This window comes from Microcaecilia unicolor, chromosome 4, assembly GCF_901765095.1.
Source record: "Microcaecilia unicolor chromosome 4, aMicUni1.1, whole genome shotgun sequence".
Taxonomy (NCBI): Eukaryota; Metazoa; Chordata; class Amphibia; order Gymnophiona; family Siphonopidae; genus Microcaecilia; species Microcaecilia unicolor.
In genome coordinates this window covers 273,157,859-273,185,437 of record NC_044034.1, presented here as the reverse complement: position 1 = coordinate 273,185,437, position 27,579 = coordinate 273,157,859, and the positions used below count along the sequence as shown (strand labels likewise).

Sequence of the window (27,579 nt, the reverse complement as noted above, 5' to 3'; positions counted from 1 at the left end):
AATATATCATGAAGATGAAGTATTAAAGAAGATAAGTGATTTTGATGTTTGGTTTTCTGTAAATCTACCTATTGAAGTATTATTGGATACCTATGATAAGATTTTCTGTGCATTAATGTTAGCATTAGCACATGGCCATTTAAGAAGATTAACATGGGAGCACTTACCGCCTCCTGGTTAAAGAGGTGCTAACTGCTCCTGAGTTAAGTCCATGTTAATCAATTAGCATGTGGTAATTTATTTTATTTTTATTGCATTTGTACCCCGTGCTTTCCCACTCATGGCAGGCTCAATGTGGCTTACATGGGGCAATGGAGGGTTAAGTGACTTGCCCAGAGTCACAAGGAGCTGCCTGTGCCGGGAATTGAACTCAGTTCCCCAGGACCAAAGTCCACCACCCTAACCACTAGGCCACTCCACTTCATGTCAGCGTGTTAGCTGGTTAATGCTTCCTGTGCCAGTCTACCTGAAGGTGACTGCCTCTCTTGCCTTTTTCACTACCAGCACCTTCCTGTCAGTGCTAACAGTCAATGTAGGCCTCACCAAGCCCACTATCGCCAACTGTCATTCCCAATTCCTTGATGCCTTCCTCACCCACACCTCACACTATATTACCTTGCCCACTACCTCCCAGGCAATCCAGAACAATATGGCTGTTCTATACCATAGACCCTTGGTCAAAGGCATCATCGACTTCACACATGTCACACTCAGACCCCCCCACCCCGGCACACAAGGACACCTAAAGGAATTGAAAATCATATAATTCCATGAAAATGCAAGCCATGTGTGATGCCCAGGGTAATATTGTGGATGTGCATGCCTGCTACCAAGGCTCCAACCACAATGCTTACATCCTGCAGCATTCAGGAATCTATCACAGATTTGACCAATGGGAGATCACCAGCGGCTGGCTCTAGGTATGCAGTACAGGGATTCCCAAACCCCCTTCCCCTCTAACCTTCAACACAATCCTTCCCTCTAGATGACATCAGAACCCACAACCATTACCCCACCTCCACAGGGTCAACATACCAACCAATACACACCCATGTCTGTGATTTTGCTTCCACCCACAAGTGACAGATTCTACCCGCAGCAAACCTAGGTAATGTCTCCCATAGTCCAACCCCAAAATGATGCAGAGGAGGAGTATAACAAGAGGCATAAGAGCACCCACACTGTCATAGAATGGACCTATGGCTTGCTCAAGAATCAATTCAGATGTCTTGAACATTCTAGAATGGAGCTCCTCTACAGCCCTGAGAAGGTTGTCAAAATTTTCATGGCCAGCTGGCATGGCAGCCATTTCAGGGGAACCATCAACTGCTTTCTCCAGTGTATCTACTGGGGGGGGGGGCTGTTCTTGTGCCTCTTCTCCCCCCTGCTGAGCTTCTAGTGGTTGTGGCGGGGGGATTTGGTACCTCCCAGGGCCAGGTCTATTTTGACTTCTCCCCATGGTGTCTTTGGGGCACAGTGGTCCAGGAGTGGGCTGGTCTGGTCCTGGGTGGGTTGTTCTTGAGCAGGCTGGTCCTGGGCATCCAGATCCAGGGCAGGCTGGTCCTGGCAGGCTGTTCTAGGGAGGGCTGATTCTGGACACCATGATCCATGACAGTGTGGTCCTGGGCAGGCTGTTCTGGGGTGAGCTGTTCAGCACCTGGAAGGTGCCCTGTGTGTGTAAAAGGTTTGCAGTTGAGATCAACACATCCTACATGTCTTACATTGTGGTGCAGCTGGCTCTCTGAAGGCAGGGAGAGGGACAGCTGGAGGCAGGTGTTGTTACCAGGGGAACATATCTAAGGTATAGCACCAACGTCATAGCAGGGAACTACAGAGGCAATGCTATCAGAGGTGTTTGTCCCCTGAGAAGGTGGTCTGATTATGGGCATATGGATGGATTGTGGCTCAGCTGGAGGGGTCTGGGTAAGCAGGCACTGGCTGGAAGGCAGTGACACTGTACTGTTCCACAATGGATGGGGCCATTGTTACCATTTTTGTCAGATAGTTTGTATTATACTCAGCATGGTTTTAGATCACAGCATAGCAATGAGATTTTGGCTCTAGCCACAGAGGTCCATGGTTGTTGGAGTAGGGGTAAAGAGGTAGCCTTTTTACAATTTGAATTTTGGCAGCTTATGATACTGTCAACCATTCAATATTATTGTTCAGACTTAGGGCCCTGTTTTCTAAGCTGCATTATAGGCGTATTACCGTTTTTAATGCGCGTTAACCATGTACGTACTTACAATATCCCTATAGGCACCTACATAGTTAACGCATGGACATGGTTAATGCGTGTTAAAAACACTAACACACCTATAGCACAGCTTAGTAAACAGGGCCTTTAATGAACTGGGGGTTCAGTGGTACAATAATAAAATGGTTCTCTGAATTTTTAATTAAATGAACATATTGTGTACAGAGAGGAGGAAAAACATATATGCCTTGACAATCCTTTTGTGGAGTGCCACATGGCTTCCCCCCCCCCCCCCCCTCACCATTATTGTTCAATATTTTTCTTCAGCCTTTGAGCAAATTTTTATCTGGCCTGGGAGTATTCATATTGACATATGCTAATGACTTTTTCTTTATTATGTCCTGAATTAAACTCCTTTGAGAAAACTTTACAAAATTTGAGCTGAATTGTCTCTCTGGTTGACAGTTGGTCTCACCCAAGTTGTTTGAAGCTGAATAAATCAAAGACCAAAGTTATATGCTTTGAAAGTTTGAGTCTCTACCAACTAAGTAATTAATGGGCTGTTACAAATTGAGAATGAATCAAAAGTGTTCAGTGTTTTCCTGGACTCTAAATTATCATATCAAACTCAGATAAACACTCTAAGAAATTTTTCTTTAAATTATGACAGCTACAGGCTATAAGGTCATCTTTAAGTAAAGAAAGTTTCAGGGTTATTTCACAAGCTATGCCTTCCACTGTTGGATTACTGTAATTCTCTGTATTATGTATTACCTTCGATTTTACAATGAAAACTTCAATAAATATATATGACGTTAACAGAAAAAATGCATGTCATTTTTCTCTTATTTAACTTAGGCAGGAGCCAACGTACTTCTGCAGGATGTGAATGGAAACACTCCCCTTGACTACACCATGGAAGGGAGAGAATCTAACTACATTCTATTGGCATATCTAGACGAAAATAGTAGGTATTCAATTTTATTGTTCCATGCTTTTACTTTTCATGTTTTAGGGACCGTTTTACTAAAGCTTAGCACACACTAACAGGCATTAGCATGCACCAAGAGCCCTTTAGTCAACAGTTATAATTTTTGCCATGTGTGCTATGATTGTCAGTGATGCACACGTACAGAATAACTTCATTAAAATTATAAAAATAGTAAGACTTGCCATCAAAGCTGTATAACAATTGTTGTCAACCCTGCCCAGCTGCGCTCTATAAGCTGGCACCTTCACTTTCCTCTGTAATCTTATTCTTCTTCCACGCTCATCTTTTCATACCCTATTGCCTTAATCCTTTAGGCATTTTTGCTTTTACCAAGAAAGACAAGAGTGCTCTGATTTTTGGAGAATGATGTTATTGCAATTTTTAAAGAATATGTTCATAATATATAATAATAAAATGGGTCTTTTCAGTTGTTTATGCAAACTGCTCCAAAGATGACAGTTACCATCCTTGTCTGACAGGGACCATGGTATGGTTTACTACCTAACCCCTCTTCTCTTGTTTCTATTATATGGCAGTATGTTTTGTTGTTATAGGTTAAGGAGGCTCTATCTAAGCCATTGAAGCAAGGGATTTCCACAACTTCCCTCTCTTTTTTTTTTCTTTTGAATGTTTTCTTGTTAAGGATGAGGAGGCACCATCTGAGTCATAAAAACAAGAGATGTCCAGACTTCACCTTCTTCCAAGTTTTTGCCAATCTTCTTATTAAAGGTTATGTTGCCTATAAGTATATAAGAACATAAGCATTTCCATACTGAGACAGACCAAAGATACATCAAGCCCAGTATCCTGTTTCTAGCAGTGGCCAATCTAAGTCACAAGTATCTGGCAGGATCCCAAAACGTAAAATAGATTTCACGTTGCTTATCATAGGAAAAAGCAGTGGATTTTGCCTCCTTCCAGATTTATCATTTGTTCTTGAGTTTCTTTTTCTAGAGAAAACAGTGCTGCTCTGCACTTTACTGAAGTCTACCATATATTTGAAAGTTCCTATCTCCCCTATTTTTCACATCTAAAAACTTTATTTTATACTCTTTTTAGTTCTGTAACAAGCTTTAACTTGAAGGGCCAGTAGAATTTTAGGCAGCTCACTTTTGAAATGTCTATTCTTTCAAGGTACATATCTCTATATGTCCTACTGATTGCAATACAGTGTTAATAATGGGGCTCACTGATGGCGTCTATAAGGCCAATATTACCTCATTTTTATTTGGTGGTACATTTCTTCTTATACACAAATGTACTGCTAGCTTTCTCTTTATTATCCTAAGTGCACCTTTTAGGTCATCTGAGATGATTACTTCCAGCCAGGTCACTTTTCTGTGGGGCTGTTGCAAGTTCTTGTTCTTTTAAAAGGCAAATGAGTTTTTGCAACCCACATTCATAATTCCAGTTGAAGCACCTTCTAGAATCTTGACCATTGTTAACAGTTTTTTTTCCAAGTCATCTTCATGTTTTCCACTCTTCCCTCTGTAATGTTACTAATAATGAAATCAACAAGAAGTGTTACTGGCTGACCTCATTTGCATTACACTACAGAAACCATGTCATAATAATGTAGTAGGAAGTATGTAATTGTTTGGTGTCAAAACAGTGCATCTAGCAAAATGTACAGTGTGTATACATAATTTCTGTCAAGAAGAGTCTTACCTAGTTGTATAAAAACATGAAGACATGTTGGACTATTTTGAGAAGGATTTTTAAGATCTGTTCTCTAGGGCCCTTTTACTAAGCCACGTAGGCGCCTATGCACGCCCAACGCATGCCAATTCGGAACTACTGCATGGCCCGGGTGGTAATTTCATTTTTTACGTGTGGCAGAAAATTTCCAGCACGTGGTGATAACCGGGCGGTAAGCAGCATTGTACGCGCGCTAACAATTACTGCCCGGTTAACGTGTGAGACCTTACCACTAAGTCAGTGGGTGGTGGTAAGGTCTCAAGCCAAAATGGACACATGCCAATTTTCATTTTACCTTTTTTGCAGGTGTGCTGAAAAATGAATCTGCACGCATCCAATACACGCGTCTACACCAGCGCAGGCCACTTTTCAGTGCACCTTAGTAAAAGGACCCCTAGATCTGTTCTTTATAGGCAGAAATCAATTTAGGGATGAATAATCATGGCAAAAAATATGTGGGGCTGGTAAATAGGAGATAATTCTATAAAGTGGCACTAAAATGCAGGGCGCTGAGTGTGAATTTTATAACAGTATTTGAGTGCCCAGATCCTGTTATAAAATAGAGTGTGACTTGGTATTTGTGTGCCATTTAGGTACTATACCTTATGCCATGTAGAAAGCAGGAGTAAATGTCAGCACACAACTGTTGCACTCTAGCATATATGAGCCAGATTCAGTAAGTGGTGCTGAAAAATAGGCACCAGGGAAAGTTAGCACTCAGCACTATTGTGCTCCGGGATGAGTGCCCTTTATAGAGTACCACATGAAGGGGCATAATCGCAAGGGACGTCCTTGTTTCGATTTGGACGTCCTCGCAAAACGTCCCCATCCAGGGGCGGGGAAACCCATATTTTCTAAATAAGATGGACATCCATCTTTCATTTCAATAATACGGTCAGGGACGCTCAAATCCTGAAATTTGGTCATCCTTAGAGATGGTCGTCCCTAGACTTGGTCGTTTCTGATTTTCAGCGATGATGGAAACCAAGGACGTCCATCTCAGAAATGACCAAATGCAAGCCACTTGGTCATGGGAGGAGCCAGCATTTGTAGTGCACTGGTCCCCCTGACATGCCAGGACACCAATCAGGCATCCTAGGGGGCACTGCAGTGGACTTCATAAATTGCTCCCAGGTACATAGCTCCCTTACCTTGTGTGCTGAGCCCTCTAAAACCCACTATCCAAAACTGTACACCACTACCATAGCCCTTATGGGTGAAGGGGGGCACCTAGATGTGGGTACAGTGGGTTTCTGGTGGGTTTTGGAGGGCTCACTGATTCCTCCACAAACATAACAGGTGTGGGGGGGGGGGATGAGCCTGGGTCCACCTGTCTGAAGTGCACTCACCCACTAAAACTGCTCCAGGGACCTGCATACTGCTGTGATGGACCTGAGTATGACATCTGAGGCTGGCATAAAGGCTGGCATAAAATATTTTTAAAGATGTTTTTTGAGGGTGTGAGGGGGTTAGTGACCACTGGGGGAGTAAGGGAAGGTCAGCCCCGATTCTCTCCGGTGGTCATCTGGTCATTTCAGGCACCTTTTTGTGCTTGGTCATAAGAAAAACACGACCAGGTAAAATCGTCCAAGTGTTCGTCAGGGACGTCCTTATTTCTTTCGATTATGAGTCAAGGATGTCCTAGTGTTAGGCACGCCCAAGTCCCGCCTTCGCTACGCCTCCAATACGCCCCCTTGAACTTTGGCCGTCCCTGTGACAGAAAGCAGTTGGGGACGTCCAAAATCGGCTTTCGATTATACTGATTTGATCGACCCTGTGAGAAGGACGCCCATCTTCCGATTTATGTCGAAAGATGGGTGTCCTTCTCTTTTGAAAATAAGCCCAATAGTGGTGATTCCCGTGCCCAGTTTTGGGCTTGAGGACTTACACCAGCTGAAAATTGGTATAAATCCTGATGTTAATTGGTTGCTTTATCAATTACGTTGATAAATATTCTGAACTCCTGGTCAGATGCATTTCGACTGAAACTAAATGCCGAAAAAACCCAATGCCTTGTACTCACCTCGCAATACAACAAGAAGGAATTCACCACTATCAACACACCCAATCTAAGTCTACCAGTCTCAGACACCCTAAAAATCCTTGGAGTCACCATTGACCGACACTTAACACTTGAGAACCATGCAAAAAACATAACCAAAAAAAATGTTCCATTCAGTGTGGAAACTAAAATGAGTCAGACCATTTTTCCCAAGGAATGTCTTCCGATACCTGGTACAATCACTGGTACTTAGTCATCTGGACTATTGTAACTCACTTTACGCCGGTTGTAAAGAGCAAATACTCAAAAAACTCCAGACAGCCCAGAACACAGCAGCCAGACTTATATTCGGCAAACCAAAATACGAAAGCACAACACCCCTCCGCGAAAAACTACACTGGCTACCACTCAAAGAACGCATCATGTTCAAACTCTGTACCTTGGTCCATAAAATCATCCATGGTGACGCCCCAGCCTACATGTCGGATCTAATAGAACTACCACCCAGAAATGCAAAAACATCCTCCTGCACATTCCTCAATCTTCATCCTCCCAAATGCAAAGGCTTGAAATACAGATCGATGCATGCATCAACCTTTTCCTATACAAGCACACAGCTCTGGAACTCACTGCCACGTAACCTGAAATCAGTCTACGAAGTGACCACTTTCCGCAAACTCCTGAAGATTTATCTCTTCGACAAAATATATCATAAAGAACAACATGCTAACTCCACCTCTTCAAGATATCCAGGAATGTTCTTTAATGTCTTTTGCTCTCACACACTTCTTGTACCTAATACCTTTGACTCTAACACTATCATGTATTTCACCATCATGTAACCAAAACTTCTGCTAAAACAAATGTATACTCTTTTCTATTCCCAATATTATGTATTTCACCATCATGTACCCAAAACTTGCTGTAAATCCAAATGTACATTCTTTTCTATTTCCAGTATCTACGATGAACTGTAAGCCACATTGAGCCTGCAAAAAGGTGGGATAATGTGGGATACAAATGTAATAATAATAATAACATGCTTCTCTGGATCGCGTCCAAATTTAGGTGTGGATATTTGGGCACATTTTGTAGAATCTGAGTGATCACATATAGTATTCTATAACTTATGCTTGTAATAGTGGGACCAGTCCATGCCTCACGCTTGCTCCACCCATGTGTATGTCCTCGCAGTTATGTGTTAGCAGGGCCGGTCCAACCCAGTAAGCGAGGTAAGCATGGCAGGAGGGCGCCGACCTCTGGAGGGCGCCACCACGCCATGTTTACTCTCGCCGCTTACCTCAGCTCCTGGACCCCGACAGCAGCCCTGCCTTCGGTTTCCTGCTCCAGTACCCGCGCTGCCCTGGGGCATTTAAATCTTGTATTTAAATTTACCTCCGATGTCGCAGCAGCTGCGCAGCGTCAGTGAAAGCGCTGCTGCCCGACGTCTCTAGCTTTCCCTTCGCTCGTTCGTTCCCTCTCAGTGTCCTGCCCTCGCAAGGAAATGACGTCAGAAGAAAGCGGGACACTGAGGGAACAAACAAGTGAAGGGAAGGCTGGGAGACGTCAGCAGCAGCGCTTTCACTGATGCTGTGCAGCTGCTGCGACGTCAGAGGTAAATTTAAACACAAGATTTAAACCAGAGAAGAGGGCGGGCAGGTGGACATGGGAGTGGGAGGGCATTGATCGATGGACATGGATGGGAGGGTAGGGCCCAGGATGAAGGAGGGAAGGGGAGAGAGGAACATCGATGGACAAGGATGGACATGGATGGGAGGGAAGGGCCCAGGGAGAGAGGAGAAATTGCTGGACATGGAGGGGAGGGAGGAGAATTGCTGGACATGGATGGATGGATGGTGGGAAGGGGAGAGAGGAGTATCGATGGACAAAGATGGACATGGATGGGAGGACAGGGCCCAGGGAGAGAGGAGAAATTGCTGGACATGGAGGGGAGGGCAGGGGATAGAGAGGAGAGTTGCTGGATATGGATGGATGGAGGGGGGAAGCAGGGGAGAGGAGAATTGCTGGATATGGATGGATAGATGGATGGAGGGCAGGGGAGTTGTTGGACATGGGTGGATGGAGGGGAGGGCAGGGAGAGAATTGTTGGACATGGATGGATGGATGGAGAGGAGGGAAGGGAAGGAAAGGCAGGTGTAATATTTTCAATGATGCCATGGCTAGTAAAAGGGGTGTGACTACTGTAGGGGCGGAGCCATAGTGATCCCACCCCTGGATGGGTAGGGGCGCTGACAGGCTGCAGGAGGGCACCAGAAACCCTAGGACCGGCCCTGTGTGTTAGAGGGTTATATGCTAGGGGGTCCTTTTACTAAAGCTTAGGGTGGTGTGCTAATGGGTATTAGTGTGTGCTAAATGCTGTGTGTCCTATTTTAGACCTCTGGGCCATTTGACAATTACCCTGGGATTCTATATGTCACACTTAGCATTCTGCACTGAAATCCAAGCATATTCTATAACAATGCACATAAATTTATTTATTTGTTGCATTTGTATCCCACATTTTCCCACCTACTTGCAGGCTCAATGTGGCTTACACAGTACCGTGATGGCAATCGCCATTTACGGTGAGCAAAATACAGAGTGTAATGTTCATAAGTGACAAGAGTATGTTAAGCATACAAGGAGAGAGAATTAAGTTTTGTCCAGTTCTGGTAGGAGTTTCGATTGTGTTGCAGGGTTATAGGTGTTTAGGTTGGATCGTTCTGGTACGCCTTTGAGAACAGGTTGGTTTTTAACGATTTCTGGAAATTTGTTAGGTTGTGCATTGTTTTCCTGACGTTTGGGAGTGCATTCCATAGTTGTCTGCTTATATAAGAGAAGCTGGATGCATATGTTGATTTATATTTTAATCCTTTGCAGCTAGGGTAGTGAAGATTTAGGTGTGTATGTGCTGATCTTTTTGTGTTTCTGGTTGGTAGGTCTATAAGATCTGCAATGTAGACTGGAGCCTCGCCGTGAATAATTTTATGAACCAGGGTTCAGATTTTGTAAGTGATACGCTCTTTGATTGGGAGCCAATGTAGTTTTTCTTGTAGAGGTTTGGCACTTTCATATTTCGTTTTTCTAAATATGAGTCTGGCCCTGTGTTTTGGGCAGTTTGGAGTTTCTTCATGATTTGCTCTTTGCATCCAGCATAGATTGCATTGCGTAGTCTAGGTGACTTAGAACCATTGATTGTACCAGGCTGTGGAATATTTCCCTTGGGAAGAAAGGTTTAACTTGTTTGAGTTTCCACATGCCAGTCAGCATTTTTAGCAGCTCTTAAGCAATAATGAACACTAATTGGAAATAATTAAAATTTACATAACTCGCTAAGCATATTCTGTAGCAACGCCTAAATTCTAACATGTAGCTCCAACAGGGGGCATGGTTATTGGAGGGGAAAGTGGGCATTTCATCAGCATTCCAAAATGTACATGCACTGTTATAGAGGCCCTCTTCGCCTAAATCTACGTGCTGTTATTTACGCCACATTTCTCTTGGTGTAAATGGATGTATGTAGCTCTTTGCACTGGGATATCAACTAATCATATTCTATATACCATGCTTAAATATAGCTGCCACTTAAAGAATATGCTTAGGCAGAAATTTATTCCACGTGGATTTTTCAGGCACCATATATAGAATCTAGCCCTTAATGCCGGCTAACTACTACTACTACTATTTAACATTTCTAGAGCGCTACAAAGTGTACGCAGCGCTGTACAAACACAGAAGAAAGACAGTCCCTGCTCAAAGAGCTTACAATCTAATAGACAAAAAGTAAAGCATTTAAATTTAAAATATTTAAGCAGTCAATTAATGTCTGTTAGTGCACACTGAGCTTTAGTAAAAGGGATCTTAAGCTTGTAAAATACCGCTTAGTGCCCAGCTGGACTTACATGTATAAAAGTTACATTCATGTGTGTAAGTGCTAGTATTCTAAAATCTTAGGGCCCTGTTTACAAAGGTGTGCTAGCGTTTTTATCGCACACTAAAAATTAGTGTGTGCTAATGCTAGAGACATCCATATATTCCTATGGGTGTCTCTAGTGCTAGCATGTGCAAATTTTTAGCGTGCACTAAAAATGTTAGCGGGCCTATAGCGCAGCTTGGTAAACAGGGCCCTTAGCATGGAAAGGGTGCTTACATTTAGGCATTAAGATTATAGAGTCAGGGGGGTAAATGTGTGCAGATGTTTCCCTTTCCCTAGCATAATCTTAGTATTCAGGACATTATCCAGCTTATTTTCGAAGGAGATCGCCGGCCATCTTCCGACACAAATCGGGAGATGGCTGGCGATCTCCTGAACCCAGCCAAATCAGTATAATGGAAAGCCGATTTTGGCCAGCGTCAACTACTTTCCGTCGTGGAGCCAGCCAAACTTCAAGGCAGGGTACAGAAGGCGGGACGGGAGCGTGGTTACGAGATAGCTGGCTTCGCCCGATAATGGAAAAAAGATGGCCGGCTCTGACGACCATTTCGCCGGCTTCACTTGATTCATTTATTTTTAGGACCAAGTCTCAAAATAGTGCCCCAATTGACCAGATGACCACCAGGGGGAATCGGGGATCACCTCCCCTTACTCCCCCAGCGGTCACCAACCCCCTCCCACCCTAAAAAAATAAAAACAATTTTTTTTGCCAGCCTCTATGCCAGTCTCAAATGTCATACACAGCTCCTTGACAGCAGTATGCAGGTCCCTAGAGCAGTATTTAGTGGGTGCGGTGCACTTCAGGCAGATGGACCCAGGCCCATCCCCCCCACCTGTTACACTTGTGGTGGTAAATGTTGAGCCCTCCAAACCCCCCCAAAACACACTGTACCCACATGTAGGTGCCCCCCTTCACCCCTTAGGGCTATGGTAGTGGTGTAGAGTTGTGGGGAATGGGTTTGGGGGGGGGGGGATTTGGGGGGTTCAGCACACAAGGTAAGGGAGGTATGCACCTGGGAGCTATTTTTGAAGTCCACTGCAGTGCCCCCTAGGGTGCCCGGTTGGTGTCCTGGCATGTCAGGGGGGCCAGTGCACTACAAATGCTGGTTCCTCCCACGACCAAATGCTTTTCATTTGGCCGGGTTTGAGATCACCGGCATTAGTTTCCATTTTCGCCGGAAACCAACGCCAGCCATCTCTAAAGCTGACCCAAATGCTGACATTTGGCCGGCTCCAACTGTATTATCGAAACAAAAGATAGCCAGCTATCTTTTTCGATAATACGGTTCTACCGCTGCCGGCCATATAGATGCCCCTCCACGAAAGTCTGGAGACAAGATGGCTGATTTTATTTTCTTGTTTAATTTTTACACAGGAGTGGATATGAATTCTTTGCGTCAGATGAAGACCCAGAGATCAATGACCATGCTGTCTGATGTCAAACATCTCCTAAAAGCTGGAGGGAGTGTAAACCAAAAGAATGAAGATGGTGTCACACTTGTGAGTTGATTAGGGACAGTTTATTTAAAAATGTCTCAAGTAAACTAGTCTTTTTCAAGAAAGAGGGCAACTATTTTGTCTTATTTATTTAAAGATCTCAGGCTGAAAATGGACACACGCAGGTTTTATTTTGCCACACATCCATTTCTGGACCCTTACAAAAATGGACCTTTTTCCAGGACGCGGTAAAAACTGGCCTGGCGCATGCCCAAAAGATGCACTTGCACTGCCGCAGGCCACTTTTCTTGCAGCTTAGTAAAAGGGCTCCATAGTTCTTTAGATTACTATAATATAATTTACTTGTGATTTTCTCAAACATTAATGTGAAAATTACAGACAATTCAAAATACTGCATTGGTTGCCAGTGGCAGCTTGTGTGGTTTTTAAATTATCCTGTTTGATGTATAAAGTATCTTGTGACTTAGCTCCTTCATATTTGACAAACTGTTTTGTTTTGGCTATTTTAGCATGTGATACCTGATCAGTTAGTTAGTTTTCTTTTCCCTCTTTAAAGGGTAAAATAAGGAAACAAGTTATAGATACTTTACTGTCTTATCAGGCTGCTAAACTGGGAAAAGATATTTCTTCTTTAATAGAATGGGCATCAAGCTATGGCCACTTAAGACATCCATTGAAGATATAATTGTTTTTGAATTTTAGTAGGAAATGATTGCTAGTTTTCATATACTGTGTTATTTTGTATTCCTGGGTTGTCCACTTTTTTGCATATAACCCGCATCAAACCGTGAGGTATTGTGGGCTATAAAAATAAAATGTTATGTTATAAAGGCAACATCCTATTGACACCTATTCCCAAATTTGCAAGATCTACTCAACTGTCGACTAGTATCAATTCCTCTTTTTGTTAAGATTAAGGAGGGGTTAGTTAATGAACAGCTGCAACAATATTTGGATACATTGGAAGTTTTATAGAAGAAGATGTAAGAGATCTACCTATATCGGAAATGGTTTTCAGGGGTGACAATACGGAGGAACTGACGGAAATCTCAGTGAACTTGGAAGATGTATTGATCTAGATTGACAAGTTGAAGAGTGATAAATCAACTCAACTAGATGGTATACACCCCAGGGTATTGAAAGAACTCAAACATGAAATAGCTGATCTGTTGCTAGTGGTCTGTAACTTGTCGTTAAAATCGTCCATTGTACCTGAAAACAGGAGGGTGGCCAATGCGGCGTCAATTTTTAAAAAGGGTTGTGTTCTAGAGCTGATCCAGGAAATTACAGACCAGGATCTAGGTTTAAAAAAGGTTTGTACAAGTTCGTGGAGGAAAAGTCCATAGTCTGTTATTGTGATAGACATGAAAGAAGCCACTACTTGCCCTGGGATTGGTAGCATTGAATGGTACTACGAATTGAGTTTTGGCCAGGTACTTGTGACCTGGATTGGCCACTGCTGGAAGCAGGATACTGGGCTAGATGGACCATTGTTCTGACCCAGTATGGCTTTTCTTATGCTCAGTCCATATTTCAGAAATATTACAGCACAGAAACAGTACTGGCAGCGCTAATGCTGAAGGCAGGATGCTGCTTAGTGAAGGGCCCAGGGCAGTCTTATTGCAATTTGATTTGTCCTGTGCCTTTGACTTAGTTGATCATGAACAATTGTTGCAGATTTTTGATGAATTAGGCGTTACAGGAAATGTACTAAAATGGTTCAGAGGCTTTTTGTCAAGTACATCATTTAGGACCTGTTTACTAAGCTGCGCTGTAGGCGAACTAGTGTTTTTAGCGCACGCTAATAATTAGCACACACTAATTTTCAGCATGCGCTAAAATCCCTAGCGCACCTTAGTAAACAGGGCCCATAGAGTACAAGTTCATGGATCTAAGTCAGAATTATAGAAGCCAGAATGTAGAGTTCCACAAGGATCCTCATTGTTGCCTGCTTTGTTTAATATACTTTGTAGTTTGCTTGGTTTGTGCTGACCCAGGCTGGTTTTAAATGTTTTATCTGTGCAGATGATTTTACTGTATTTCTCCCAATTTTCTCTTCTGGTTGTGATATTTCTGTCAGGATAATAGCAAGTTATATTAAACATCTGGAAGCATAGACTCAATTCTATTCTTTGAAATTAAATACAAATAAGACCAAATTTCTCATGGAATGATAATATTCTTAGGTTAACTAATCCAGATTTTAGATTTGAACCTAGTTTGAAAATATTGGGAGTTATATTAACAAATTTGTTAAGCCCAGAACAGCAAATAAATGCTGTAGTGAAAGACTTTTTTATGATGAGAAAATTGAGGAGAATTAGAAATTGCTTAGACCTAATACTTTTTAGAATAGCTGTGCAGAACCTCATTCTTGGAAAGCTAGATTACTGAAATAGTGTTTATTTAGGCTGTTCACGATTTCTATTGAAGACAATTCAAAACACAGCTGCTCGATTAATTTTGAAGGCCCATAAGACAGAGAGTGGCACCTATTCTGAGAACACTGCATTGGCTTCCTATAGAAACTTGTATTCAATTGAAATTTAGCACCATGATTTTCAACATATTGGTCTCCTTTTACAATGCCACACTTGTGATTCCAGCACAGTGTGGCGGGAGTAGTAGAGTAGCCTAGTGGTTAGTGCAGTAGACTTTGATCCTGGGGAACTTGGTTCAAACCCCACTGTAACTCCTTGTGACCCTGCTTAACTCTCCATTTCTCCAGTTACAAACTAAGAACCTGTATATAATATGTAAACCACTTTGATTGCAGCAGGGGCATAGCTACATGGGGCCACGGCGCCGCCGACCCCCCCCCCCCCCCGCCATTGCCGCCACCGCCACCACGAACTTTGACCCCCCCTGCCGACGACCCTCTCAACCCCACTCCCGCCGCCAACCCTCCCCCGCCATCGCCGTCGCCTACCTTTGCTGATGGGGGACCCCAACCCCCGCCAGCCGAGATCCTCTTCTTCCTTCATTCTGTTTCTGAGTCTGACATCCTGCACGTACAACGTGCAAGACGTGAGACTCAGAAACAGAACAAAGGAAGAAGAGGGCTTTGGCTGGCGGGGGTTGGGGTCCCCCATCAGCAAAGGTAGGCGACGGCGATGGCGGGGGAGGGTTGGCAGCGGGAGTGGGGTTGAGAGGTCGGCGGCGGGGGGGGGGTCAAAGTTCGTGGTGGCAGCAGCGGTGGCAATGGTGGGGGGGGGGTCAGCGGCGCCGGGGGTGGGCTAAAATGTGCCCCTCACCTCGGGCTCTGGACCCCCCTCCCGCCGAAGTCTAGCTATGCCCCTGGATTGCAACCACAGAAAGGCAGTGTATCAAGTCCCATCCCCTTGCCCTGCCCTGCCATGGCAACAAAGCCCTTTTTGCATTTGCCATGCCTGAATTGCTAGTACGGTTTTGTAGAAGGAGGCCATTACATAGAAATGATCCATTTTATATGTTAGGGTTATTAGGTTTTCCATCTTCAATTAGGTCAGTCATGTCTAAGAAGCTGTTAATTGTTATAATTCCTAAATCCAAAGGGCATTTGTTCTAAGGTTGCTCTTTTATCCAGTTTTGCTTATCTGGCTGCACATGTATGGAATACTCTTCCTATCCAAATTACAACACTTACAAGATATGATCTATTTAAAAAGCATTTGATGACTTTCTTTTTTTAAGAAATTCTTAACATAGATTTAATTGTAATATTTTTTTTTTCTACAATGATTATCTGGACCTCTTACTATGTTATCTGCATAGAACTGTGGCGAGCCATTAAAAAAAAAAAGTCTAATGAACCCCCCCCCCCCCCCCCAGCCATAATCAAACAAGAAAACTGCCTGGATTTCCTGTCTAATTATGGCTATGAGATGGACATTTTTGCACTGAAAATGCCCAAAATGAATAGCTATTTTCCAAAGTGAAATGTTCAACTTTTGAAGGATAAAAAACCAGGGGCATGAACATCTGTCTGGCAGAGTAGCAGCCTACTGGTTAGTGCAATGGGGGGTGGGGGTGGGGTGTTAAATGTGATCCCTCCAGGACCTGAAAAATACCTATTGTATCTGAATGTACACCACTTCAGTAGCTTTCAGGTTTGCAGGTGTCTTATATTTTTAGTTACAGTAGGTATTTTTCTGTTACTTCAAGATTCAGAATTATAAAAAAAAATAAAACAAAGAGTTGAAATGGAACTTGAATCTGGGCCCCTTGGTTTCTAGTTCACTGCACTAACCAAACCTGGTCCTGGAGGCACCCCAGCCAGTCAGGTATTCATGAGAGAGATTTGCATGCAGTTCTCTCTCATGAATATTCATTGCGGATATCCTGAAAACCTGACTGGCTGGGCTGCCTCCAGCACCAGGCTTGGGAATCACTGCGCTAGGCTACTCCTCAGACCTGTTTTCTGCTTTGATCAAAATGGCCATAACACCTGTAGCTAACACAGAGCCTGGTTCTCCTTTCCAGTTTCACTTTCAGGGAAGAGGGAAGGGGACAACAACCACTGGGAATTAATTTGGGGTGATGTCGTAATCCCTGCAGTGGTCAGCTGCTGAATTTCAGCAATGTTTTGTAACTTGGATGCAACTGAAACAGGTCTACATAAAAACATCATTCCTTTTAGACATGGGCACCTTTTCCATTTGAAAATCTCTGTTGGACGACCTACTTTTGGGCCCTCCCTAGTCCCATCCAAAACACACCCACAAAACACTAATTGGATGAACTGCAGTGTGAAATGTCTAAATTCTGACTTTTCAAAATCAGGATTTGGACGTTTATAGCAGATGGGCTTTTTTTAAAGGCATTTTAAAATGTCCATTTGCTTTGAAAATGAGCACCTAAATGATTTTGTGGAATATAAGACAATACTGGGTTCAAAGCAACCATTAATTTGCTGTGTTAAACTCATGGGGACAGTTCTATAACTTGGCGTTTCCATTTGGGTGTGTCGATGCCCCCTGCTGAGTGCCAGTTCTATAATGGAATATTTTGACAAGATGCCATTATAGAACTACTATAGCTTCAGCACCCAAATTATTTCAGAAAGGAGGGGGTAACAGTATATCAATAGCAAAGCACCCAGCTCCCTACCATATCATTTATTTTCACAATCTGTAATAGGAGAAAATTGTTATTGGAGACATGAATTCATGTTTCGCCAGGGGCTGTATCTAGGTTCGTCTCCTAAAGACAAATAGAGTTATTAGAAGTTTTAAACAAGAATAAAAGCAAAACATTTAAATGTTTTCAGTCCATTAGCAATACTTCATACCACACAAGTTCTCTTCATAACGGTTTTAAAATGGCCACAGCTTTTTTTTTCTTTATTTATACTCCCATAGTATTAGCTGTTCAAGGGAGCACCAATCAAGTTCTGGGGCTGGGCTTACACAGCCAATCAAACACAGATTCTAAATTAATGTCATCCAGTCTGCCTCCCGGTTTAAACCCCCAGGGGTCATTGCTTTTAAAGAAAAAATCCAGTATTGTTCCCTATAGTTAAGCAATTTCTCTGTCTTACCACCCTCCCATCCTACATCAATTTGGTCAATGATCCTCCATCAAATATCAGCTATTTAATGACCAAACGTTTTGTGGACCATATTCTATAACTATGTGTGTAAATTTTGGAACGCCCACAGAATGCCCATTTACCCAACTATAGCCACACCCCTTTTGAACTGCACGCATTAGAATTTAGGTGCAGTTCATTACAGAATACTCTTAGTGAGTTGTGCACAGAAAATTCTAATTACCTATTAGTGCTTATTATTGCTTGTTAAGTGCTGTTATCAACGCTGATTAGCTTGTTAAGCCAATTAAGTTATGTGCGCTGTTATAGAATACACCTGGATTTCAGTGGGGATCTCTAGGCGCGCTATTTAGAATCCGGGGGAAAGAGTGTAACTTAAAGTTACACATGTAAGTTGGAAACATTTCCATAACCTGCCCATGCCCTGCCCACTTATATACCCCCTTGCAGATACATGCTATAAAATTTAGGCGTGACCTTATAGAATGATGCCTAGAGTGTTTATGTATGTAACTGATAATTCTGGTGAATCTGATGAGCGTAAATGTAGACACAAAGTTGAAGAATTGCCCCATCTATCTGGAAATTAATATTAAGGAGTACAGGATGTGTAGGGTTTGCTGTCAACATTGCAATTCGCTGCACTTTCAGAGTTATAGCTAACTATGGGACCCTTTTACTAAAAGGCATTAGAATCTTGGCTTGGCGCATCTTACATGGGACTATGGGACTATGTAAACCGGACTATGTAAACCGCTTTGAATGTAATTGCAAAAACCTCAGAAAGGCAGTATATCAAGTCCCATTTCCCTTCCCCTTCCCTTTCCCATGCTCTAATCCCACAAAAAGTTAACATGAGAGCAATTACTGCCTCCTATTTAGGAGGCGCTAAGGGCCCTGTTTACTAAGATGTGCTGTAGGTGTATATGAATAGGAAATATATGGGTGTCTCTAGCGTTTAGCGTGCACTAAACTAAAAACACTAGTGCGCCTTAGTAAACAGGGCCCTCAGTGCTCCCGCATTAAGTCTGTGTTATCTAGTTAGTTCATGCTAATCAGAACACGTTAGCTGAATAACACTCTCATGCCCATCCCCTGCCAGTGACACCCCCCTCCAAAAACAATGCAGTTAACATGTGGAAAAGGAGAAATGAGCACAAAACACTTTAAAGTGCCTTGTGATAAGCATTTTCTCATGCGCTTTCTTGTGCGTTACGGTTTAACACCCTTTAGTAAAAGGGCTCCTATATTCCCTGTTATTAAGAATGCTATTAATGCACAGTACTGACCATTTCTTTGTGTTACCTGCACAGCAGCATTAGCCAAAGTTCCTGGGATGCTCTCAGCAGCTATATATGTTTTGAAATTAACATACCCCCCCCCCCCCCCCCGTTTACAAAGCTGCGCTAGCGGCTGCTACGTGGTAATGCTGACACCGCTCATTCAAAGTGAATAGGCTGTGTCAGCATTAGTACACCACCAGATGCTAGTGCGGCTTTGTAAACAGGGGGGGGGGGGGCGTGTTAGGTTCAAAACAAGGGGGGAGGCGGTAAATCAAGTGCATAAGTAAACATTGGCTGTTATTTGTATTAGGTGCTAAATCTTAACTCACCTTAGTAAATAGACCCCGTAGAATGGTTTTATATGGACTAGCACATGTACTTAGAAATGCTAAATGCTAAGTAGTACTTATGGTTTATCTCTGTTGATCACAGCTGCATATGGCATGCGCAAATGGCTACAAGGATGTAGCATGTCTGCTTCTTGATCATTCTGCTGATCCAGATGTTGCTGACAACCAGTATTGGACACCTCTTCATTTAGCTGCAAAATATGGGCAGGTAGCCATTATTTTTTTTCAATTGCTTTTCAATTTGTGTTTTAACAGATTATTATGGGTGTTGTCTAGGGGAAAACAAACAAAACAAAAAACAAACAAAATTCTTTCCGCCTCAAATTGGAATGTTGGGAAATATTTTGTTTGATTCATTAAAACTGAAAACTTCGAATGGATGCCCATCAAGACATGTGGAATGTAGTTTAAGAGAGCAAGTGGGCATCTACATAGGCACTGTTTTATATAGACACATATGTGTCTGTGTAAAATAGTAGTGTATGCAGCTAAAATTATGCCTACAGCGCAGGCACAGACTTGCCTAACAGATGTAAATGTTCACGCCTAGAGTGTTTAAGTACATGCATAAACTAGTGTGTATTGTAATCTATGCACATGTTTACTAACCCTGCCTATGCTCTGCCCAAACTCCATCCCTATACATACCTTCTGGAAAAGTATGAATCAGTATATCAACATGCTATTTTACAAGAGGCCACTTATGCATGTATGTGGCCGCATATGCATGACAATGAATTTTTAAAATTGCCCATATGGGGCTAGATTCTATATATGGCATCTTAAACATCGGTGTTTATACAGGCGTATCCTATAAACTATGCGGGTTATAGAATATACCTAGCGCCTGTCCACATGACTAAATTTAGTCATGGACATTTATGCCAAGTACAATTTGGTGTAAATGCCTATGCCTAAGTTAGCCATGGAGCAGCTGTATTCTGTAACAGCACACATAGGACCCTGTTTACTAAGGTGAGCTAGCGCGTGCACAAAATTAGTGCATGCTAACTGTGTAGGCACGTGCAATTTTTAGCGCGTGCACAAAATTAGTGCATGCTAACTGTGTAGGCGCCCATAGGAATATTGTGGGCACCTACACAGTTAGCGCACGCTAATTGTTAGTGTACGCTAAAAGCACTAACGTGTCTCTAGCACAGCTTAGTAAACAGGGCCCATAGTTTATAGAAACACCCATGACCTGCCCATTCCATGTCCATGGCCACTCCCCCTTTTCCATTCTTCATCTTAGAATTTACGCACATCACTTTACAGAATACGCTTAAAAAGTTGTGCATGTAAATTCTAATTAATGCAATTAGTGGCAATTGCTAGCGCTGATTGGCTTATTAAGATAATTAAGTTGTATTCGCTAATCAGAATATGACTCGATTTGCGCATGCAATTCAAGTCACACTATATAGAACCTGGGGGAAAACCTAATAAGGGAAAGACAAAGATTTATAAACTACTGGGCCAGTTGAAAGCTTTCCACAAATGTGGACACCACCAAAAACTATCTTCAATATAATATGTCACTTCCTTCTCAAAATGTTCTAAATAATTAATGAGAAGAAAGGGAAGAATTAGCCTACTACTGTATTTGAGTAAGACTTACTTTTCAAGGTCCTTTTTCTCCTCATTAATTACCAAGGGAACCTTTTACAGAATGGCGGCCCAATGTGCACCATTTCCAGGGGAAAAAGAAAACCCCCAGAAATGGCTTGTGCGACAGTAACCCAGTGGTAATTGGGCATCGCCGTGCACTGCCTGGTTACTATTGGGTTAGAAAGCAAAGCAGGAGATCCCTCTATGACGAAAAAGCAAAGCAGGCAAAAGCAGAAGCTGAACAAAGACAAATCCACCACTGGAGATATAATCCAACAGTCTTTTATTGATGCTGATAAAGGAAGGACCCAACACGGTCCATGTTTCGGCGCAAGCGCCTACATCAGGGATCAAAGAACCAAACTCTGGAGAATAGAGCTGGTTATCAACTCTGCACATATAGAAGAACGTAGAGTTGTAATTAAAGCTGATCAAAGCGCAATTGCAAATAAACCGACACTAGCAAAGGCTGTAGAGTCAATTCTTAGCCTAGTCATACATTAAACATGTATCCAAGAAATACATACAGATTTAATTTTACATGATAATGAGAAAAAAAGTATACACAAAATGCATGAGAGAATAAAAAGAAGGCCAGAATTTCTGATTTATAAAACTAGAGTTCTTAAATTGGGTGCCTCTTTTTTGCTAAAATTTCCTTGCAAATGTTATATTACCTTTGAATCGGTTAATTATATATTCTTTACTCCCTCGAAGCTCTTAGAATTTATTGATTCCAAGCAGAGTGTTAACCTACCTGGAGACTTGCCTCCCTAGTTAGAAATGCTGTTTAGTTGGCTGCAGATATCTGTTATGACCCTTCCGTTTAAATAACTTTGTTTATTACTATTGATTTCTGCTATAAATATTTCCTAGTATCTTGATTCAACTTATTGAGGTCAAAATTTGAATTAATATTTTCTGTAAGCAATGATGTAAATGTATATTTCTTTATTTTATTTTTCTGATATTGCCAATCTTTATATCGTTTGATGTAAATGAAAAAATTATAAATAAAGAGTTAAAAAAAAAATAAAAAGAAGGCCAACTCCTCCAAAACATCTGTAAAATAAACCAAAGCAAAGTGCAAGGTTTGGAATGTAATACAACTGAAACATTAATAGGGGTGTGCTTGGACTCAGTAGTAAGGAAGCGCTGTGATAAGTAAGTGCAATCTCTCCCACAGCTATGCTTAAATATGGTGTGCATGGGTTATTTCTTTCCTGTTAACACAGATCTAAGAAACATGCTCCAAAGCAATGGTATATAGGCTGATTGAGGTAGAAGGTTATGTTACTGCATCTTGATGTAATCCAAAAATGATTTCAATTCAGAGGGCTCTAGATAAGTGCACATGCGATTGTTGTAAGCGACATGCATCTGAGCAGAATACAGGATGCCAAATTTAGCTACAATATCTTATAGTGGTTGACATAGTTGTAGAAATTTCTTTCTGCAGGCAGCAGTGTTCTTTGTAAGATCTGGAATCATTATTATGCGCCAACCTTGATATAGTAGATGAGGATGCTGATTTGCAGTATTAAGAATCTAAAAAGCCTGCAGAAGTCTTATTTTGCCACAATTGGCCTCAGATGTTTTGCTGCAGGGGAATGCAGTGGGCCCATTCAAATTCTAAAGGAGCCTCGAGCTTAAGATCTAATAATTTTTGTATTTATTCCATAAGAAAAGAGATGAGGTCTGTATCTATGGAGTTTTCCAGCAGACATAATATGTGTATATTATTACGCCTATTTCGTTTTGAGAGGTCCACAAAATCTCTTTTTAGACTCCTGATCATGTTTATCAAGTCTTTGCAATTCAATAGAATTGTCATTTGTTTGATGTTCAAGATTGTCTACGCAATGTTGAGCATCAGCTACTTGAGAGTTGATTGATTCAGATTCTAAATGAATGAACCGTCTTTGTCGAATCTACTTGTTCCATCATGATGTCTTTAAAAGAATGCATTTTTTGCATTAATATTTCAAGCTGCAATTCAGCAGATTTTGCCGCTATTTTATCAGGCGTGCTCGTGTCAGGCTTAGACCTCTTCACACTGGAAGAAATCGCAAAAGATTAACCAGCAGGCTTATTTTCAAAAGTGATCGCCGGTCATCTTCCGACATAAATTGGGAGATGGCTGGCGATTTCGCAAAAGCAGCAAAATTGGTATAATCGAAAGTGGTGTTTTTGACACCATCGCCGCTTTCCCGTCGCCGCGCCGGCAAAAGTTCAAGGGGGCGTGTCGGCAGCAAAGCAAAGGCGGGACATGGGCGGGCATGGGTATGGCTACCATATGGCCAGCTTTTGTGGATAATGGAAAAAACAAAAGCGGCTTTAATCAGTATTTCACCGGGTTTACTTGGTCCTTTAATTTTCACGACCAAGCCTCAAAAAGGTGCCCCAATTGACAAGATGACCACCAGAGGGAATCGGGGATCATCTCCCCATACTCCACCAGTGGTCACCAACCCCCTCCCACACTAAAAAAAATAAAAATAAAACACTTTTTTTGCCAGCCTCTATGCCAGCCTGTAATGTCATACCCAGCTCCCTGACAGCAGTATGCAGGTCCCTGGAGCAGTTTTTAATGGGTACAGTGCACTCCAGGCAGGCAGACCCAGGTCCACCCCCCTACCTGTTACACTTGTGGTGCTAAGTGTTGAGCCCTCCAACCCCCCCCCCCCACCAAAACCCACTGTACCCACATGTAGGTGTCCCCCTTCACCCATAAGGGCTATGGTAATGGTGTAGAGTTGTGGGGAATGGGTTTGGGGGGGATTTGGGGGGCTCAGCACCCAAGGTAAGGGAGCTATGCACCTGGGAGCTATTTGTATATATTTTTAAAATTTTTAGAAGTGCCCCTAGGGTGCCCAGTTGGTGTCCTGGCATGTCAGGGGGACCAGTGCACTACAAATGCTGGCTCCTCCCACGACCAAATGCCTTGGATTTTGCCGGGTTTGAGATGGCCAGCATTTTTTTCCATTATCACTGAAAAACAAAACCGGCGATCTCAAACCCAGCGAACTCTGTCAGCCGGGCTAAACCGTATTATAGAAAAAAAAGATGGCCGGACATCTTTTTCGATAATACGGTTCCGGCCAGCTGTTGCGCCGCCGCCAAAATAGATCGCTGGTGATCTATTTTGCCGGCGACATTCGATTATGCCCTTCCAGGTTTGCTATTTTTGGATGTTACCATCAGAACTGAGTCAATCTAGCTTGATAAGATGTTTGAGCAATCCAGAAGATTTGAAGAAGATACAATAATCAGGTAAATATTTGCCACAGGGAGAGAGCTCTCTCTATGAGTCCTCTTGGGCTACTCACCAGGTTCCGCCCCCATCGTAACAACTTTCATTTCTAATCTCATACAGACAATTTAAAATCTCTTTCTTGGAGGAGTGGTCTAGTGGTTAGAGCACCAGTCTTGCAATCCAGAGGTGGCCGGTTCAAATCCCACTGCTGCTCCTTGTGATCTTGGGCAAGTCACTTAACCCTCCGTTGCCTCAGGTACAAACCAAGATTGTGAGCCCTCCTGGGACAGAGAAATATCCAGAGTACCTGAATGTAACTCACCTTGAGCTACTACTGAAAAAGGTGTGAGCAAAATGGGAAAAAAAATTGTGATCTATGGCAGACAGAACTTCTTCCTCCCCTGTGATGTTTTATGAGCAGCATTAATATACTGCAAAGTATAATCAGTCAACAAGCAAAGCCCACTGATCAGATATCTTATCACAGCTGCATATGGCAAGCCTCAGATTCATGCCTTTCAAAAACAGAATGTGATGATTTACTTGATTTCCCAAATGGCACACAAATTACCAATTTATCCAGCTGGCGTTTTATATTCCCTGATGCATGCTTTTTTTTCACCTCAGAACTTAAATTTCAAATGTCATGCATTTAAGCTGGTGATTACTATTATTCTGTTATATATCTTGTCTCTGAATGAGTGCTTTATTGATATGTTTCTGCGTACACCCTTTTTACTGATCTGCCTTTTCTTAGGAAATAATTGCTGGCTGTAAGTTATGTTTAGGAATGCCACTCTGAAAAGGCAAGTCAGCTACTGTATAAATCTTTCTCCATTGGCATAGTGTACTGCTTGTCTTGTGGTTGATGTGTTGAGTTCATGTATAGGTTCCAACATTGGTACTTCTATATTGCATTTGGGGGGGGGGGGGGGTAGTTATTAAGGAGTGTTGGTGTGTTATGGCCATAATGCACATTATTTGCCCAACTTTATTGCCATTTAATGCATTTTTGTTTATTTACTACCCAGCACAAGCTAGAAAGTTCTTGACAGCTTACAGTAATAACATACATAGTTAAAAACATAAACAATACAATAAAACATATTTATTTTATTTTCGTCAATTTATATACCGTATCTTATTGCAACTGCAAGACAGAACGGTTTACAATATTTCTGACATAAAAGTAATCAAAATCAACCTTAGTGAAATATCAAGCAATAACCCTCCAAAATAAATAGTTAGGAGTTACAAAACATTACTGATTGAATGCTTGTCCAAATAAAAATGTCTTAAGACCTTTCTTTAAAAGGACAATGCCCTGAACCGATCTTAAAGATACATACAAGCAGTTCCACCAGATTGGACCCATAATTCTATTTTTTTTAATGATATTACCATAACACACCTTAATTTAAAGTACCATGAGAAACACAGTACTGAGAGGCAAAACATGCAAATACATGCAAAATCTCATTATTATGTAAATTTAATAATACCATCAAAAATCTGGTGTTAATTTTCCTGGCCAGGAGCATCGGGTTGTAGCTTTCTTGCAGGGGCCAGCCAAACTATCAATGCCCTCAAACACCCTCCACCACCCTGAAGACCCACCATCAAATTCCTTCCTCTTGATACCTCCAATCTGAGACCCCCACCCAGACCTTCCCAATACAAGAATTCCTTCTGAAGACATCCCCCCCCATCACCAAAAGGTCATCTCCACCCTCCCTAAGGGTCCTCTGAGCACAATCTCTTGTGTTGGAGTCAGGAAAAGAGAAATCCCCAGTTGCTCCTGCCCTTGCTAGTACCAGATTCAAAACGTCTTGCTCACCCTGGATGACTCCTTTCTTGACCTTCTTATGGTGTCCAATCCCCCACTAACAAAACCCTACCCTCAACAATAGAGTTGTGGCCCCCTGAGCCATACTATCTCCCATCAATGCAGACTTTTCTATGGAGTAGATGTTATATGTTAGTGTTCTTGGGCCCCTCTCTCCCCTCCTGCCCTGTTAGCTCCTTAAGCCTACCTTTTTCATTTTCTGGTGATCTGGTGGGGTCCTATGGGCAGGAGTGATGCCCACTCACTTCTGCCCATCACAGTTTCTTTCTCAAAATGGCCAACACAACACCCAGCAGCAATTTTGTGGTACTTGCTAGCACTATTAGGCTGCCACTAGAGGTCACTGTGGGCATTTTGAGACACGAGCCGTGACAGGCAGCAATGAGTGTGAATCACTCCTGCCCAATGGACCCCACCAGACCACCAGTGAATGAAAAAGGTAGGCTAAAGGGGCCAACAGGGCAGGAGGGCATGGGAGGAGCCATACCTCACTAGACCACCAGGAATGAAGAGGTGGGCCTGGAGGCCTATGGGGATGAGAAGGAGTAAGAGGGGATGAGGGCCTTGTTCTCCAGTTTACTGGCTTCATGGGGGTGGGGGGAGGGAGGGAATTGCAATTTGGGGGTGGAGTTTGAATCTTTGGGGGAGTGGGGGTATGCTCTAGAGGGTATCTAATGTTCAGGGTATTCTCTTGGCCCTGCACATCTTATTTGCAGTGGCAGATAATGCAGCCACCTGCGCAGATAGGCACTGCAATGTAACACAGTGACATGCAGTAAGGGTCTGCCCTAGTTTTAGGGCACTGCACTTTAGTAAACAGTTTCCTTAGTTTTTAACACTTTAAATGATGGAGCCCTGGATTACTTGAAGAATTTGATGACTTATGTTCTGGGTAGGTAGCTTCAGCCTTCCCAGCAGGGGTTTCACAGTTGCTGGGAAAGGTGAGATTGCAGAGTACTCACTAGGCATTTGAGCATGCAGACCCATATTTAAGGAATCCTATTCATCGGGCAGGCCATGCAGAAGAGAACTACTTGGCTTTCATTAAAAAAACAAAACAAGGAGTGGTTGTTTTTCCATGGGGGGGGGGGGGGGGGGTAGGATTAACGTATTGTTGAAATACTGTAGTTGAGATGGGGAAAATAGTTTTTTTATTGTGTGTCATATTTTGTTTTTACTTTGCTTAAGGCTGTTTTGGTGAGGCAAGTAAGCAAAGGTAATAAGATAAAAATAAAATAAAAAGCAGTCTGTCATCCTATTTTTGTTTTGTTTCTAACTTTTTTCTTGATTCTCTCAACAATACATGTTTTTCAATTTTTATTTTAATATAATGATGTTTGTATTCTGTTCATTTCTGACTTTAATATCTATGCCAGTGGAGTTTTGTAACACTTTTTTTCTGTATGCCTATTCTATTTTAGGTTAG

The 27,579-nt window shown here is 42.4% G+C and overlaps 1 protein-coding gene across 1 annotated transcript in view; it reads left to right on the top strand.

Moving 5' to 3' along the window:
• The window catches only part of MYO16 (myosin XVI), a 481,895-nt gene that overhangs the window by 53,684 nt on the left and 400,632 nt on the right, over window positions 1-27,579 (top strand). The window contains exons 4-6 of the mRNA XM_030202479.1: window positions 3,056-3,164; window positions 12,198-12,322; window positions 19,526-19,651. Coding sequence (XP_030058339.1) covers window positions 3,056-3,164; window positions 12,198-12,322; window positions 19,526-19,651 — 360 coding nt within the window. The remainder of the gene's footprint in view (window positions 1-3,055; window positions 3,165-12,197; window positions 12,323-19,525; window positions 19,652-27,579) is intronic.